The 20,037-nt window shown below is 35.1% G+C and overlaps 1 protein-coding gene across 1 annotated transcript; it reads left to right on the forward strand.

Moving 5' to 3' along the window:
• The first annotated feature begins 17,596 nt into the window (after positions 1 to 17,596).
• LOC110720024 (chaperone protein dnaJ 11, chloroplastic-like) lies at positions 17,597 to 18,559 on the forward strand. Its single transcript, XM_021899028.1, has one exon. It carries the CDS (start codon positions 17,706 to 17,708, stop codon positions 18,252 to 18,254), a length of 549 nt encoding a protein of 182 aa, XP_021754720.1. The 5' UTR covers positions 17,597 to 17,705; the 3' UTR covers positions 18,255 to 18,559.
• Positions 18,560 to 20,037: the final 1,478 nt, after the last annotated feature.

Consider the following 20,037-nt stretch of genomic DNA (forward strand, 5'->3'; position numbering starts at 1 on the left):
ATATGACAACTTGTCTAGGTATAAGAACAAAGGGAAAAAAGCATGCCCCATTTGTATTGATGATACGCCAAGCAGACGCCTTGATCATTCTCACAAAGAGGTGTATTTGCGGACCAGAAGGTTGCTCAGGCGCGATCACCCGTACCATAGGTAGAAAAAGGCTTTTGATGGGACAGCGGAAGAGGGGAGTGCGCCTAGGCCATTGACTGGTGAGGAGGTTTACGCTCGAGTTAAGGGTGTACGAACAGTCTTTGAGAAATCAGAAAAAGCGGCGGAGTCAATTGCTCTCTTTAAAAAAGAATAAATCTTTTGGTTGCTCCCGTACTCGAAAGAACATGACGTTAGGCACTGTCTTGATGTAATTCATATAGAGAATAATGTGTGTGATGCTCTTGTGGGAACGCTGATGAATATTCAAAGCAAGACAAAGGACAGAAAGGGTGCACGGGATGATTTGAAAAAGATGGGGGTGCGTCCAGAATTGTGGGTTCAACAAAGGGTTAGTAAGGGAAAGGAACAGGAAAAGGAAAATGAATTGAGTTCGAAAACAGGAAAGGGGAAGAGCAAGGGAAAGGGAAAGGCCACGGATGCGTCGAGGAAGAAAAATGAGGGAAAAGCCAAGGAGGGCAAGGCCTATTTACCTCCGGCTTGCTACACATTGTCAAGGGTAGAAAAACAGATGTTTTGTAAATGTCTGTATGGCATTAAGGTTCCATCAGGGTACGCATCTAACATGAAGAGATTTGTATCCTTAAATGGAGAATTGAAGCTGACAAGTATGAAATCCCATGATTGTCATGTTCTGATGCAAGTTTTCCTACCAATTGCAATACGTGGTATTTTACCAAAGCACGTGAGGGAAGCTATTACAAGCCTCTGTTCATTTTTCAATACAATATGCAGCAAAGTGCTTGATCCTTGTACACTTGATGCTTTACAGGCGGATGTGGTTGTGACTTTATGCAAATTTGAGATGTACTTCCCACCCTCGTTTTTCGACATAATGGTGTATTTGATTCTTCATTTGGTGCGTGAGATTAAGTTATGCGGTCCAGTGTTCATGCGGTGGTTCTATCCTTTTGAAAGACATATGGGTACATTGCAAGATAAAGTGAGGAATCGGGTTCACCCGGAAGGAAGTATGATTCAAGGGACCGTGGCTGAGGAGGTCGGTAATTTTGTGGCCGACTATATAGCCGTTGCTAAACCTATTGGTATTCCTACTTCTCGACACGAAGGGAGACTTGATGGTCATGGCACAATCGGGTCGAAACGAATGTCACCTGATCGAGATAAGTTCTTACAAGCGCACCTATATGTGTTACACCATGTTGCAGATGTTCACCCATATTTAGACGAGCACATGGCTAGTTTGCGTGATGAATTTCCATCGAAAGGTGAACGGGCACTGATGCAATTGCATAATAAGAAGTTTGTGAGTTGGTTTCGTGATCGAGTGATGGGTGGAAAGTATGAGAGTGTCACAGATACAGTAAGGTGGCTTGCTTATGGTCCTAGGGATGACGTTCGCTCATTTGAAGGATATGACATAAATGGGTACACATTTTGGACTGAGCGTCAGGATTTGAAATCATCCTCGACCCAAAAGAGTGGTGTAACGTTTGTGGCATCGTCAAGGGAGTTTGCAAGTGCTAAGGATAAATCACCTGTTGATGCAGAGTTGTCATACTACGGTCGAATTCAAGAAATATGGGAGCTTGATTATTGTGACTTCACGATTGCTCTTTTCCGGTGTAAGTGGGTTGATAATATCAGGCGTAACATCAAACATGATAACTTTACTCTTGTAAATCTTGGCCACCTGAATGATAGTGCTGAACCATTCATCCTTGCATCTCAAGCCAAGCAAGTGTTTTACGTAAGTGACCCAGCCGACTCAAAATGGTCTATTGTGCTAGCCGGCAAAAGAAGAATCCTTGGTGTTGGAGATGTCGAGGATGAGGAAGAATATGATGCGTTTGATGACTTGGCACCTTTCACTGTTCCTAGACCTGTTGTACCAAATGAGATAGACGACCAAGCCAATTACATGCAATGAGACCACGACGAAGGAATATTAGATTGAGGTGCTATTTTTTGTTAGTTTGAAATTGTAGTCGTCGAAAGTATTATTAAATCACATTTTTAGGTGAAAATGAATGAAACTGTTAACTTACTTGCCCATTTTTCGTATTTTCTTGTAAATGAATGAAGTAACTTAGTTCCCCATTTTCTATGTTAATTTGTATTATAATTCAGCAATTTATATTTAATTATAAGTTTACCTTACAAATTTATTTATATTACAACTAATAACGTGTTATGTTTGTATGACAGGTTTTACATCTCATGGCGGATGATCACTACCGTATTGGAATGGAGGATGTAGAGGATGATGATGATAATTCATCTGGGGATGGGGACGAGTCGTATGAAGTGAACAAGGAGCCTGATTTGGGTGAGGCAGAAGATCAGGCTCAAGATGTTTTGGATCGTATGCTTGATGAGTTTGAAATTGCAGCTGAACAAGCGCCTCCTATTGAAAATGCAATGTCTGAGTCGTTTGATGAGAATCCTAGTGGAGGGGGGGTAAAGGCACAAGCGAACAAAAAGCTGAGGGGTCCGACGACAAGTTTCAAGAAACCTGTCGGTCCAATGGTCCTGGAGTATGACAGGGTAGGCCAACCTACAGGCAAATGGCGTCGTCAGTATGTTGTTCAAGTTGGGATTTGTGCGCGCAAAATTCCCATTACTCTTCGTTTGAGCGAAGTACCTACAGGCTTGATTGACACGTTTTGGAATGATACTAGGGCAAGTGTTTTGTTTGCACATTTACAAATTCCTTCAATTTATTATTATTAAATGGGAAAACTAATAATGACTGTTATTTGTGCTTACAGAGTCTATTTAACATTCCAAATGAGTACGCCAAGAAAAGGGTGTTTGAATCCTTACTTGCAGCAAGATTCAGAGGCTTCAAGACCTCCTTAGTTCGTCTGTTTATCACAAAGAAACTTGTGAGAAAACCAAAGAACAAGAAAGGAGGTGGCAATGATGATGAAGTCATCAATGAAGAGAAACTCCCATGGCAAATATGGCCTAGCGTATCAAAAGAAGATTGGGATGCTTTCGTTCTCCAAAAAAGCAAAAAAGAAGCAATTGTAAGTTCAAGTAACTCTGATGACAATTGTATAATATATTTAATATTTTGGTAGTTTTGAAACTAATATGTCTAATTATGTAGGAAATAAGGGAGCAGAATTCCAAGAATGCATTGCAGAAGCAATACTACCATCGTATGGGGTGTATGACGTTTGATGAATGGAGGGAGACGTGGGTGAGTGAGGGAGTATACCCCACTGCACTTCTAGGGTCCTCCACAATGCCCTCTGACTCCACGACCAGTACTTTGGTTAGTCGTGCCGGAGATTTCTTTTGTTCTTTGTATTCTCGTGACAAGAAAACCGGAAAATGGTCCATCAAGGCTCCGAAAACGAAAGAAATGGCAGATAAACTTGTAAGCAACTATGAATTGTAAACTGCATGAATCTTTTGCATATATATCACTTTACATAAACACTAACTTGATGTTGCCTTTTTGTTTTTGATACAGCTTGAGTACACTGAAGAGCTTGTTGAAGGCAAGCTCGTCCCAACAGTAGAGAAGGACCCTTTCACCTTGGCTTTGGGAAAGCCCTACCATCCAGGACACATATTGGGTGCCGGGGGGGGGGAGCTTGCTAGGATGGGAGAAGGTGATGGGTCCGGAATATACCAAATCAGGGAGATCCCGGGCAAGTGTGAACTCACCGATCAACTTGGATGCCACGGTGGCATCAATTAAGGAACAAGTGCGCAATGAGATGCGAGAAGAGTTCAATGAATGGGCAAAGAAAATGAACTTGCCAAGCTTGCCTTTCTCCTCGACTACACCAGTTGACTCTTCTAGTCACCCACGAAAACAAGGAGAAGATGGGATACATGCAGACGAGGAGGTACATGATCAAGTGGTTTCTAATGTATAAGTTTTGACTTTTTGAGTTACGTGGGTTCTAATTAGCCTCGCACTATCAATACACTATTGCAGGTTAGTAATCCTGCTCATGCGTACTTGAGGGAGCTTGAAAATCCAACACCTCATGACTTTCCAGTTTTATAGGTGAGTTGTTTAGTTATTTCTTTGGATGGTGATATTGGTTCTTTGATTCTGCTGTGAATTTGTGAAGTTTGTTGTGTTGTTTCTTTATATTGGATGAAGTTTGCGGTTTTATGTGCTGTAAATGTTCTTCGTTTCTTCATTTGTTTCGTGTTTCTTCGTTCCTATAAAGACCAGTTTCTGTGCTATTGTTGTCGTGTTTCTGTTTCTGTCATGTTGTTTCTGTCATGCTTTTTCTGTGCTTGCTGCCTGTCTGTTTTTGTGCTTGCTGCCTGCCTGCTTTCATGGTTGATCTGATGCTGTCGTCTGCCTGCTGTGATGTTGTGAGTTGTGCTGTGGTGCTGCTGTTTCTGTGTTGTGAGCTGTGTCTACTGTTTCTGTGGAGCTGTGAGCTATGCTGCCTGCTGTGATGCTGTGAGTTGTGCTGTTTCTGTGCTGTGTTGCTGTTGTTTCTGTGCTGTGAGTTATGTCTGCTGTTTCTGTGGAGCTGTGAGCTGTGATGCTGGGAGTTATGCTGTTTCTGTGCTATGTTGCTGCTGTTTTTATGTCTGTGAGCTGTGTCTGTCCTGTGAGCTGTGTCTGTGCTGTGAGTCGTGTCTGTGCTGTGAGTCGTGTCTTCCTGCTGCCTGCTGTGAGCTATGTCTATGCTGTGAGCTCACTGCTCCTGTTTCTGTGCTGTGAGTTCACTCATACTGTTTATATGTTACCTGTGAACTGTGCTGCCTGCTGTGAGCTTGTGTTTGTGCTGTGAGCTGTGCTGTGAGCTTGTGTCTGTGCTGTGAGCTCACTGCTCCTATGTCTGTGCTGTGAGCTAGTCCCTGCTGTTTATATGTTGCCTATGAACTGTGCTGCCTCCTGTGAACTGTGCAGCAGCTGTGCAGGCAACAGGCAGCAGCTGTGCAGGCAAACACTGTGCAGGCAGCAGCAGTGCCGGCAGTGCAGCTGTTGTTCTGTTGCTGCGCTGTTTCGCTGTTGCTGTTGTTCTGTTTTTCATTAGTTGTTTTTCTCTTCCCTTTTTTTTGTTTTACTTGTTTCTTACTAGTGATATTCCAAATTGGTGCAGGAAGAGACCTGTTGTGAAATTCTTCACCCGGGCGAATAGTGGAGCTTTGAATGTCGTTGCATATGGTAGTGCACAACCGGCCGAACAAGGAACGATCCATTTACGACCGCTTCGACCTGGGCATTATTCGGTCGGGATCCATTCTGTGGTTGCCGGGTTCGAGGACATCCTAATACCTGTGCCCGTAGAGGAGGATGAGTTTACTACACTTTGGGCGGCAAAAGGTAGTTTGGTGCAATGGCCATGTGCTTGGATACGGTTGGTGAACCAGGTAATTAAGATTTAAAGTTCACGCTTTACTCTATACCCGATTTTCATCCCAAGAGTTAAATGAAATTCTTTTCTAACCATTTGTGTGATTTGTCTTATTAGCCATCAAGGAAAAGCCAAACTCCAAAGAAGAGGGTGGAGGGTCCAAAAAGCATTGATCAACCGATGCCAAAGAAGAGGAGTGAACATGGCTCGGTGAGTGGAAAAGCGTCGAACAAGAGCTCTTCACGAGGTTTAGCTATGCAAGCTACTCCACTAGTTGAAGACACGGTGCTTCAATCGCTCTCTAAGGAGTTAACTTATCTGCACAACGGTGTTTGCGTGTTGCCTAGTGACAGCCCCATTCAAGTTCCACTACCTAAGGAAATGTTCCACTACGATGATGATGCAAAGGCATGGCTATTTAAAGAAGATGTGAAGGAATTTCTAAGTGGTGCAATGCTTAACATTTCCCTCATTCAAATATGCATCTGGTAATTCAACTAGTACTCAATTTATGTTATTCAGTTTAGTGGTGATTGTCGGTTGGTTTTCGATTAATATTCTATTATCATGCATGCAGAGCACTCCAAGAGCACTTATGGGAGCTTGGTTCTCCATGTCAAATTGGGTGGTTATGCCCAGAGCAGATCTCCACTGCTAGAATCTTAGGTAACCATGCTGACGTGTTGTACTATGTTGAACGGGGTATCAAGGAATCAGTGCGTGTGGGAGACATGTTTATATTTGCCCCATATTATGAGGAGTACGTCAGATTATGCTTGTCAAATTCATTTGTTTTCCCAGTTTATATGTTGTACTTGCCTAATTATTGATTTGTTTGTCTCTTGTGAATGTATGTACGTAGTTATCATTGGACCTTACTGGTGATTTGTGTTTCCAGTAACACAATCTTCTTCTTTGATTTTGCTCGGTTACCTCAACCAAGAAAGCGCCTCGTGAAGTCCATACTGCAAAAGTAAATATACATAGCTTCAATTCTTGTTATTGATTATCATAACCTAACTCATATATATTAATTATACTAATCAAATTTGAACTTACTTTTCTATGTAGTGTTATGAAGAAGATAAATTCTCGAGCTCCTCGAGGTCCTACATGGAAATCACTGATGGTGATGCCACATGATATTTTGATTTTCGTAATATACAATGCGTAAGATGTTGCTAATTTGCTATGTATGTTTGATTCATGTACTTTGTTCCTCATGCTAGTGCGCACAACAAGATAACGGAGTTGATTGTGGCCTATACGTGATGAGATTCATGTTTGACATAGTGAGTCATTGTACAGACACACAACAGCTTGAAGAGGTATGCCAGTTTGGTTGAAATTGCGTTCCAAAACGCCTTAATTGCTCTTTTCTTGTAATTTCAAGCCTTAGTCACCAATAACTAAGTGATAAAGACATGTTATGACTAATTATGAGTTCGCTAGACAGAAATGTAGGAAATAGGCATCCTAGTAGTCAAAATGGCCTTACTCGGGCCATTTTGGTTGAAAAAGCGTTCTAAAACCCCTTAATTGCTATTTTCTTGTAATTTCAAGCCTTGGCCACCTATAAATAAGTGATAAAGAGATGTTATGACTATTTATGAGTTCACTTGACAAGAAATGTAGGAAATAGGCATCCTAGTAGTCAAAATGGCCTTACTCGGGCCATTTTGGTTGAAATTGCGTTCTAAAACCCCTTAATTGATATTTTCTTGTAATTTCAAGCCTTGGCCACCTATAAATAAGTGATAAAGACATGTTATGACTATTTATGAGTTCACTCCTAATAACTTACATTTTGTGTATGTATTCCAAGTTTTGCAAGGGACAAACGGAAAATCCGTTCACGAGCGAGGAACTCAATGTAATTCGAGACATGTTGGCGGCCTACATCACATTTAATTTGTAAATATCATTTATTTCTGTTTTAACTAGCTTAGTGTAATTAATTACGTTTGTTTGTAGTTATGACACATTTTTCTAATTAATATCATATTTTGGGATTGTTATCAATATTTATGTCCTTGTTATTTTTTTCAATTATTATTATTATTATTATTATTAATATATTAATAATACTAATTATTATTAATACTATAATAATAATTATTATTATTAATATTAATATAATAATAATAATTATTATTATTATTATTAAAATTAATAATCATAATAATAATTATTATTATTATTAATTATCGGTATTATGTACATGATCTCATTATTATTATATTTATTAGTATTAATATTAATATATATTATTGCCGGAAAAAAAAAAAAAACAAGTCAATTAATATCAAATTTTTTATTGTTAAAATGACAAATTGCATGCAAATTACATTGTTCACCTAAACACACAATATAAATTTAAGCACATAAAACCCCCTTACTTTTAAATTACACTATGTTTCTTCAACATTAGTTCGGACTTAAACAGACATTTTTCCCATATAATTTGTAAAGAAAATAAGAAGAAAAAAAAAAAGGTCATATACAGTCCCAACTGAACCACTAACCCGAAATTGTGTTCATAATTTCCAAAAAAAAAAAAAAAAAAAAAAAAAAAAGAGAAAAAAAAAACAAAGAATACTAAAACAAAGCGACCCAAAAACGACCCAATTAAACTAATAATCACACATCCCATGTATTTGCTCTCTAAGGACTCCCAAAGCTCCTTAGCCGATTCCACATTTTGGTAGACATCAAACAAGTCATCTTCCATCCCATTCAAGATGTGACCACGACAAATGAAATCATCGTTGTCCCATTTCGATCTTTCCCGAACGGATTCCAAGGTCTCATTCTCATGTTCATTCGGCCTTGAAGTACTTATAACATAGGCAACATTAAGAGATGTAAGAAGAAAGTAAATTTTCTTCTTCCACCTCCTAAATTCAACACCATCAAACTTCTTGAGTTTGACGAAATTAGTTGTTAATTCCTTCACACTAGACATAATTGATTACTCAAAGAAAATTAATCCCTTTAGAATGTTAGGTTTTACAGCGTATTCAATCAAGAAAACACTTAATAAAGTGTGTGGGAACAAAACCTAAATTATGTGATTACTATAACAAAGTAAAGTAATACAATCAAACACAACCAAGGTGTTACAATCAAGTATTAATATCACTAAGAAATTACAGAAATTTCTAATGAAGACACTAATGTGAAGTTTAATTACACTTGCCTTAATTCCAAGCCGATCAACCGAACATGAACATGAGAATTGCAACGTCCCTTGAAACTATGATCTTGATACACTGTCAAAGGCGTATGAATACTTTCCTAAAGGGATTAATTTCCCCCACACGGTGCTAGGGTTATTCCGGAAATTCCCTTTGAGATACAATTGACAGAAATTCCGTTCTTAGCACAAAGAATCGAAACACCGATGGATGAATCACAAAGAAGGCTAAAATCAATAGATTTTCTCAAAATAGTTTGCAAGAAAATTAAGAGAAATTTAGAGAATTCTTGGGGAGAAAATAAGAGAATCAAGTTCTTTTTTTTTTTCTTTCGAAAACAACATTCTATCTAAAATAGAATCCAACCGTCGCATAAAACCGCGAAACGACAAGAAGCCCGGGCGCAAGCGAAGCGGCGCGGGCGCGCCTCCTTCTTTGCCTAAAAATTTCAATTTTCCAGAGAGTTGACGCGGTTTAGGCGCGGCTCGCGTCATACCATGGCGCGGGTGCGCCTCCTAACTTTCCAGATTTTCCAGAAACTCATCGCGGTTTATGCGCGGTTTTATCGCGAGTCGCGCCTAGCTGGCGCGAGCGCGATTCCGTAGAGCGAGCGCTCCACTCCGACACTCTAAATTATCAACAAATCTTGGGTTTCATTGATGAAATGTCAGCTTCAATTGTTAGATTTGACTTGATTTTTGCAAGTTTATGAACAATGTTAGCAAAATTTAGGCGAAAATCGCAAGAAATTCTCATTGACATTTTAACAAAAACTTAGCAGGCAATTGATAGACCGACCTCGAACAAAGGCTTTAGCAGTATTTTCTCTCATCAAGGATTGTTTCGAGAACGAGTGCGAGAAATGTGTGAGAATTATCGCTCATTAAGCCTCGATAAACATTATTCGCATTCTTCGAATTTCAACTCGTCTGCTCACTCGACCAAGTATTTCCAAATTTATATTCTAATCAAGATTAGAATTGAAACAGCGAAATTTTGATTTTAAAATTGATAGAGTAAGAAGATGAAGATGATATCAAACTAGAGGAAGATCGGAGATCGGAGCTCGAACCTGTTGGAAATTCAGCCAGAAATTGTAAAATCTTTAGAAAGAGAATGAGAAGAACTTAGAGAGAAGAGAGAGAAAAAGGACCTGAGAAGGAGATAGAATGTCGGCATAACTTTTTTTTCCTCTAATCTCAACCGTTGATTTTTATGGACGGTGGAGATTGTCCGATTTCAGTTTTCAGATTTAATCTTGTTTTCACATGATCCTCTTCCTATATATATATATATATATATATATATATATATATATATATATATATATATATATATATATATATTATATATATATATATATATATATATATATATATTCCGAGTTTTTAGAGAACCACATAAAATTATTTTTTTAAAAAAAAATTATTAGAGCATCAAGTTTGGATTAGTATTTTTAAAATAGTACAATCGGATTATGCCACGTAAGATTAGTTATTTTAAAGCGTTACTTAGGATTATAATAAAAAAATTAATATTTTTAAAACACTACAATAGAATTATGCCAGGTAAGATTAGTTTTTTTAAAGTGCTACGTAGGATTATAATAAAAAATAAACACATGAGATTATTATTTTTTAAAAAAAACATGAAATAAGATTAATTGAATTAATGGAACCAACATTATGATAATTTTTTACAAAAATTACATAAAGGAGAGTTTTTTCAAGGTATTTTCGAGCGTCACATAGAAAAATCTTATATTTTAGCCAATGAAAAAAAGAATTATAATTTATTTTAGATATAAAATTTTATATTAAGTATAAAAATAAAATTAGCACGTTTTCTATCTAGCTGGTCATATCGTGTGACCGGCTGAGACACACCAAAACATTGACCGAGTAACCCCTGACCAGCCAGTAATCCCTGACCAAGTAATCCCGACCACACGGTGTGACCAGCCGCATATGTAACTTTGTGAAATAAAATATTATCTTTTTATATTAGGAATTTTATCTAAATATGAGAAACAAAATTAATAATACATAATAATTAAAAAAAATTCAAGTAGTAAGTAATCGAATATCACAAAATTTATCAGATAAATATATATTTAGTAAAATATTTTATTTGAAAAAATATAAACAAACTGTGTATCGCACAGATTTCATCTAGTATATATATGTATAGCCTACAAAGATAACTTAAACAAGGTAAATTTTCCTAATCCTATGCAATATCAAACACTAGCGAAGATCTATAGGGAAAATATGGAAAATTCTAAGTAATTCTAATTTCACTCGAATTCTAAGTACTCTCTGTTTTTTTTTACTTATATTACTTTGATTATATAAAATACATATGTTGTCAAAAAAAATTAGATTAGTTTTTATGTATACTTTCATTATATTGCAGTAATCTTTTTATACTTATAAATAATATAGAAGCCCAAATATTATAATATATATTTATATGATACATCATGTAGGTACTAAATACATGTATAATTTTACCTAAATGCAAAGTAACTTAGTTATTAATAAATTTTATATGTCCAATCTTACCCTTGTATGATTTAATCTACCCTCTTTCCACCCCATACCTATTTAATCACCCCTAACGTTTTACTTGTAAACATATCTCAAAGTCTTCAACCATTCATTGAACTTTGTAAGGTTTGATGGACAATGATGAACGTCATTTTGATTATTTTATATTATATGTCTATTGGACAATAAAAATATTTTTAGAGACCTTCATTTTCGAGACCTTGATTGAATTTCTGGCAAAAATTATTACCGGCTATGATTTTCGGGACCTTTAATTTACTATCGGATTGAATTTTCGCGGCCCGTCCCTACCTACCGGTTATAATTTTCGGGGCCCTTCACTACCTACCGGTTATAGTTTTCGGGGCCCTTTGTTTTTTACCGATTGAATTTCAATTTCATTGTATTGCATGACAATAAAATCATATTCATGTTCAAAACTTCCAACCCTAAAAATCCAAAGCACAAAGAAGATACACATAGTTTTTGGGATTAAATTACAAAGTGAGATTGGATAATAGGAGATGAAAATGGGATTCTTAATACTGAGGAATGGAATTAAGTTGGGTTATAAAAAGGGTAGTATAGTCTATAATCTATTTAAGTGCCATTTTTTAAATCCTATATTTAGGTTATTTTGTACTACATTTAGTACTTGTAAATTTTAATACCAATTGACGGTTGGTGTAATGGTGATTGAGACTGCACTTAATTAATTTATACTATCTATTTTTTATAGTTACGTGGCACTTGAATTTAAAGTGTTAAATATAATTCATTTATCTTGAATATATATGAGGCAATTAAAATTTTAAATTATAAAAGAAACTGCAAAAAATAATTTTCACTGGCTAAAATTTATCAATTTTTTTTTATACGTGACACTTGAATTTAAAGTGTTAATTATAATTCAATTATTTTGCTTATGTACTCTGGCAATTACGAGTATAATTTATAATTATAAAAGAAATTGCAAAATTCTTTTTTAATTAGTTAAAATCTCTTATTTTTTCATGTATGAGGCGCACTAAAATCTTCACTTTTTTTTTGAATGGAATAGGGAGGGGTGATTTCATTAAATAATAATAGTCATTAGGCACTTACAATCATCCCTTAAGAGATCTAAATTCTCAATACTAGAATTAAACACCCCTAAACTAATGGCATTGCTTCTGAACTGCTCCTAGATAATTTTAGATGCCTTTGCATCGTTCTTGACGGAGCTCTATTGATGTATAGTCGCAAAAGTGAAAAAACTTGATTGGTCATCAAGATCTGCAAATTTGCAAGACGAATCTTTTGAATTTGCACCCCTATATGCCAACAGACCCGCAATTCCACAAATTTGCAAGACGAATCATTCAAATTTGTATCCCTGCACACACGAAAAACATACAAACAAACAATACTAAACATCCCACCATTAGGGAACTGACTAAACCCTACATGGAGGGACTGACTATAATCACCATACTGCTGGTGATCTTTATTGACTAAGAACATTAAATTAAAGAAGAATTTGGGGCTTACCAACGATAAAAATCGATGACAGCCCCTAAGTTTAACTATGGTGGCTAGGTTTGAAGAGAGATAAGAGAGAAAATTTTTAGGGTTTTTTAATCTCTCAATTATCTTGTATTTATCTAATCCAAATTCAAATGTTTTTTTTTTCAATCCAAATTCGTATTTATAATTTTTTTAAGTCATATTCCGTATATTATAATATTAAATCTCAATCTAATGAAATTGATTCATATCTTGTCAAGATACTTCGCATATTTTATCATTCTTTGAATTTTGGTTGTACTCCCTCCGTCCAAGAATACTTAGGACGTTGGAGTGGACACGTATTTTAAGAAAATTATAAATGGATCCATTTAAAATATTTGTTTATTGTACTACGTTTAAAGGATTCTCTTTTGCATTTTTACAAATTATAATACTCCCTCCGCCCGAGGTTATCTGCAACAAAGGACAATATTTCGGATTCCTAGGAAAAACTTTTAGGGGAGTGTTAATTGAGTTTTTGTGGGTTTAATTAATGAGAGAGAATGATAAAAATACAAAATTACCCATATGATGATATATATAAACTAAACATTTAAGTGTTGAAAAATAAGGGTATATTTAGTATTTGTAATGTGAACACAAATATTTGTAGTGGGTTTTAGGTAGTGGGTAATAGGTGGTGGAGGGGACCACTAACCAAAAAAGTGGGTAATAGTGGGTAATTAATAGTTAAATATTGCCCAAAAAGGAAAGAAAAATATTTGTTGCAAATAATATAGAGCACTCATTTTAGGTAAATGTTGCAGATAATTGCGGGCGGAGGGAGTATAAGAAAACAACACGTGGGAGGTGGGGATAGTGAGGAGAGAGAAAATGTGGGTTTAATTGGGTTTTGGGGTTGTGGTCCCAAAAGAGAGTATAGGATTTTTTTATTTTTTATTTTTATTAGTGGTCCCATTTCATATTTAGTAACGTGTCAAGTATTTTGGTACGAATAAAAATGAAAATTGTGTCAAGTATTCTGGGACGGAGGAAATATGTAGTTATTGTGTTATAATTTTTGTAATCTATTGAATTTTGTAATTTGAGATATACATATAATTTATTTAAATATATAAATTATTTAGTTTTGAATTATTATTACTTCGTATACAGTCATATTTTATTGTATATACAATTTACAAATAATCACCTAATGTCTAAAAAAACAAACTAACAACCACTAAATAGTGATTAGCGGCCAATGGACAAACAGTCCCACTCCCTAATAGTGACGGCTATTCGGTCACTAATTTGTAACCGTTTCATAACCGGTCTCTATTCAGTGACTGATTAGCCGTCACTATTTAGTGACTGATTATGAAGCAGTCACTAATTAGTGACTATTGGCATACCTGTCACTAATTAGTGACGCTAATCCATCACTAATTAGTGAATGTCTCTTGGTCAGACAGCATTGAATAAAAAATTTACGTCACTTAAATTTAATTTAGCGACCAGGTGTTTAGTTAACCGCCATTTAGTGACGGAATGCCGTCGTTAAGGGATCATTATTCCGTCTTTAATGACCGATTTTCATGTTTTAGTGACTGATTTTGACAGTCACAAAAATCGTGTTTTCTTGTAGTGGTAATACCATGCACTATCTAAGCTTTTTATTAATGAATTGAATTTACCATAAAAAAAATTTATTAATATAATGGAGGAAGTATTAATTATTGTTAGGTTAAATATAAATTGAGTTTAGTAATAACCATGCATATAAAAAGATCATGTGTACTTGATCAATCATACGTGAAATATCTTTATAACTTTAATTACCATAAAATCATAATATAAATAAATTATTAAATATTATGAACCACTTTTATCAGGAAATTATGAAAATTTAATGATTATAGAAATTAATAATATAATATGATTAAGAAAGATAAATATTTCCTACACTTAAAAATCTTGATGTGCCAAGATAAGATGGTGAAGACAAGTGCCCCAAAGGTGAGAGTGGGGGGGTTTGTGACTCCCGTATGGGCTGTGCTCGTAAGGACCTTGCTTTGTTATTTACAACAAGAATCTGTTTTTAGCAACGATTGTTGTCAGTCATCGCTGAAAACTAGTTTTCTTGTAGTGTTCTAAAATGAAAATGGAAGAAAAAAGAAAAAGCAAAGGGGGAGTAATTAAGGTTAAACACTGACAATAAGGCAAATGAGTAAAATAATATTTTAATGACTAAAATTGTATTATCATTATACAAAAGAAAAATCAATGGTAAAATAGAGAGGCGTATCCGTCTGTACACTGTTCCTAACAATAAAAAATTAGCTTGAAAAATGGCTTTTCAAGGAGTTCAAATTTTGGGATAGTTCATTTTATCTTTCATGCTTAAAATCTTTTTCTTTTTTGTGCTTTTTTTATGAAGAGATAACTTGGACACACAACATTGACGTGGATTTATGGGTTGAATTATTGTCAATACCTCTTTTAGGCCTCTAGTTGCATTAACAAATTACATACAAATTCTTCAAACAATGTCATTTTCACTAACCGTTTGATTGATAGTTTTTCTAATAGTAATTAATACACTAAGATGGACGGTAAATTCTATCTTTGCCAAGAATAATAATATTTGTAGTAATTGACTAATTGTATGGAGTAGTAGTTGTCCTCATCAAATTACCATTACCATCACTTTCTAATTTACAAGGCCCAATTTAATCATCTAGTCACTATCATTTATCCTTCGAAATTTAATTGGCGTGACACATGAGGCCCATGTGACGCCATGACCCATAAACTATTAAAGTCGGGCCCACACTATTCGGACTTATCCATATCCAATAGAAATATCCACTTCCCAAACCAATTTCTACGTAGTACGAGTACTATGCATAAGATCAGCTCATGTCACTGACTAATATTATTAGAGATTTAGAGGCGTAGAACACCGTATTCTTGAAGTGAAAATATTAATGATATATATTCATTAACTAGAAATTTAAGAACTAAGACATTTTAGAACTTAGCTAACCATATCTTTGGTTCCTTTTCATGACATGTTCAATGATGTATTTCATACTTGTATAACTTAGCTGTTGAGTAATGTAAAAATTTGGGTTGAAACTTTTGAGATATATGCCACCACAGAATTTAGTTGGAAGTTCTATCTGTTAGTTGAAAATGTTTTCTTATACTAAAAAATAGGGTTACAAAACTATAACTAGATCAGATCTTATTCTTCTACAAGTGGAGTTGTGTGACACTTTTGGGTGTGAAATCTAGATTGGACAACTCAAAATCAAATATATAATAAAATAATAATTATGTTTTGTTGTATAATTAGGAGTGTTTATTATTTGGACTATTTTTAAAATGTAATGAAACCCAAATTTTATTCTTTTTTTTTTTACAACGACACAACACAAGACACTAGATATCAACTAAACTTAACCGACACTAGTTAGCTATAAAATGTGCACGTGCTACCTGTTCCCTATCGACTTTTAGGATATTGCAGAACTGAAATCCCAAACCGGGGCTTTTAATCTCCCTCATGGACCAGTGAGTGACAATGTTGTCATTCACTGTACTTCGAAGCATGGAGATCATCACACTTTGAATCCGAGTATACCATAACTTTCCTAAAATTCCTCTCCCGACTCCACTGTAAAGCTTTTTTGCACGCCTCTACCTCAGCTTGAAGGGCATTAGTAGCTAAACCACAGTTTTCCCACCGCATCATGCTCACTTCCTGAACCATAATCTACTGTCCGACCAACACCGTACTTGTTCGTGCCTTTCTCCCACGAACCATCAATTCTAACGGTATACTCTTGCCTAATTGTATTGTCCCCTAGGACAACTTTATCCCTTCCTATCATTGCTTGAGTAAAACCCGGTGGTGTGTCTGTATACTCATCATATATCCTCAAGGTTCCCAACTTTCTCAAGTTCGGTTTGGTGTATTCTTGAAGATAACTAAAGGCCCCTTTAAATTATTACACAAGTCTCTTATATAATCTTAGGTGCCTTTAAAAATTCTCTGATTCCTAGTAACCCATAGACTCCATAGGGTTGCAATGAAGTCCTTCAACCGGTTACTATTCCTTCCATCCTGACTATGAGACCCAAACTTAAAATTGATGATACGAGAAGTTGAAACACAAAATATAGCATTTCAAAAAAAAAAAAAAAGAAAAAAAAAAAGGTTATATGATCTTAATGGTAGATTTGGAAAAGCAAATATGTATTTGATCATCCAATCAATATACGAAATCTAAACAAAATTACATGGTCGAATTTTAACCCAATTTTAAATTGTTCCACTTAAAAGAAATGTATAAATTCTTTCATCATATGAGTAATAACTTAATTGATACGAATATAACGCACATCCATTCCCGCCCAAAGAATCCCAACCCAACTCAAAAAAAAAATTCAATGACCTTAGTATAATAAAATCAGACCCATTTGTGTTCAAAAAAAAAAAAAAAAAAAAAATCAGACCCATTCCGTCCGACAAAAAAAGAAAAATAATCAGACCCGTTTCGAATAATCTACTCAAAATTTCCTTTAACTAAACCCGAGCCCATACAGTACATCACAAGAGGGCAAAAACAAAAAGAAAACCCATGAATAATTGTCAAATTGAGAAATAAAATGTTTCTAGAAGAACGCGCCGATTTAATAATCCAACTGCAGAAAATCAGTGGCACCAATTTTAAAATCCATAGATACCGACACTTCCCTGAGTCAGCATACGGTCTCTCCACCTCCGCCAATGGATAAGCCCAACATTAACCTCTTCTTTTTCGACACGGGTCCCACTTTTCCTCCAATCATAAATTTAATGCATTCTCAACTCAATTCCTATATTAACCCCACAATTCTCCTAACTTTCAGCACTCTTCTTATACCACTCATAAATTTCCATATTTCACACAATCTAAATCAAGCTCTACATTTGTACACCAAAATATATGGCATCTACTATATCATCTTCATTTACATCTAACCCATTTACTTCCCTATCCTCCACCACCAATAATCATCCTCGCCGCGCCGCCACATCCACGTCTCATGTCTCATTCCGACGGCCTCTCCCCACTATCTCCGCCGCCTACACCACCACCAATTATTCTGTAGGGGTTGCTTCTAATACTTCCCTACAAAACTCGTCGTTTTACGAGGTTTTGGGGATTCCGGCGGGTGCCTCTGGTAAGGAGATCAAGGCTGCGTATAGGAAATTGGCTAGAGTTCTTCACCCTGATGTTGCTCTTGTCACATCTAATAATGCCACGTCATCTGCTGATGAGTTTATTAAGGTTCATGAGGCTTATGCTACATTGTCGGATCCTAAAAAGAGGGCTGATTATGATCGGATGATGTGGCTTCAAGGCCGTCGTTTGAGTTACTCCCCTACTTATTGTTCGATGTCGTCCGGTACCAGATACGGTGGCGGAACGACATCGACTTCGGGTTTTTCCGGTTATACTCGCCGCACTTGGGAGACTGATCAGTGCTGGTAGAATTTATTAAGCATCTAGTTAGTTTTGATTATGTACAAAATTGCTGATTAAGCTAAAATTAAAAAAATATATATATATAGTTGATGTGGATAAATTAGGTGTTACTGTACTTTGAATTAGATTAAATTAAATTCCTCACATCAATTAAGTTAGGGGTAAGTTGTAAGTAAAGTAAGATGTGGAGGAAATGTTTTATACTACAAGAGGATATGTTTTTACCTCATCAGTACTTCTAGAATGAAGACACAATGAATATTTTGGTCTCATCAATTTTGTCCTTTATGAAACTTAATATTTCCTCGATCCCATTATAATCTATCCTATTTTGTAGAAAGGAAAAAATATTTTTTAAAACAAAATACTAGTATTCCGCAGGATAAGTGTATTAGGACACTCCAAATAGGGAATACTGCTAGTAATTTGGGATGTTTGGTAGTTCCACCGATTATCTCTTGTACTTTCTTTGTTCAGAATCTTTTATTTTAATCACAATGTCGGAACTTATTCATTATTCACACACATTCCTTTATCAAGCATGAAATACTTAACGTTGTAACTAAAACATAGCAATATACTCATAATATCTATTTTTCTATTAAAATAAGTATTTATACCGGAGTCAACTATCCACACTACAAAGATACGGAGTGTAAGTTCTCATCTAAAACCATTTACCAAAATAAAGAAATTGAATGAGTATGTATTTTTCACACGTATTATTGTTGTACACATATATGTACGTATGCTTCTAAAATCGAGCAAAGAAATTTGATCCTATGTACATGCAATTATTTCCTTAAAAAATTATAACCAATGTCGTGACTTGTGAGGATTGAATCTAGATCTAAGAAAATATGACTTATAGTTATAATATATTAATATATGAATAACTCTAGTAGTTTGGACTTTTACACACGCACTATTGAAGAGGCAAATTGAAATAGTAGTTTATATACATTGCTTTCCTAGACACCGACTTTCGACATAGAATTAGAAGCATATAACATGCAAGTTGCCAAATATCGGAGATTTAGTCTGAATCTTTTTATTCCTTTTCTCCGACCATTATCATTATTATGTCACCTCTACTCTACTGCACACTATATTAATAATTTTGGTTTAATCAAAGTTTTCTAGACTTCAATCCCACATGCCCCCCTTCTAATTGGGTATTACTCCGTATATTATCAATAATGCACACATCGTCTCTTAATAAAAAAATCAACCGTCATCAGTTCATCCAATTGGTATGTCGGCCTCTTCTTAATTATACTATAAATAAATTAATAATTATGTCTTAATTAAATATATTTTATACCAAGCTAAAGTTGATTAGTGAGAAAGATTACACCTTCCAACCTTGAGGTTGGGGGATCAATCTGTTGAAACTCATAGTAGAGGAGTTACTCCTATTATCACTAATTGGTTTTAATATGAAACCTCCTTGGGCCTACAAATTTTTGCCTACCCTTATGTAGTCCTTTATAATGACATCATCTTATACTTTTTCTGTTTCGGATCACATATAAAATGTCATTTTTGTATATGTAAATGTTTAATTTTGTATATGTAAATGTTTAATTTTGTATCATTAAATGTTTAATCATGTTAATACCACGTGCTATATTCAAATTATTATATTTTTTCATTTTTGTTTTTAGACAGTTTATTTATTTATTTATTTATTAATTTGTCTTATTATTTAGTTTATTTGTCTTATCATTTAGTTTATTTAATAAACTTTGTTTGAAAATATATCTTTTAATATAAAATAAAAGTAATT

The sequence above is a fragment of the Chenopodium quinoa genome, unplaced genomic scaffold (genome assembly GCF_001683475.1).
Source record: "Chenopodium quinoa cultivar QQ74 unplaced genomic scaffold, ASM168347v1, whole genome shotgun sequence".
NCBI classification, from domain to species: domain Eukaryota; kingdom Viridiplantae; phylum Streptophyta; class Magnoliopsida; order Caryophyllales; family Amaranthaceae; genus Chenopodium; species Chenopodium quinoa.

What these genes read in the sequence shown, in the direction of transcription:
- LOC110720024 (XM_021899028.1), top strand. Translation starts at nt 17,706, where the DNA reads ATGGCATCTACTATATCATCTTCATTTACATCTAACCCATTTACTTCC.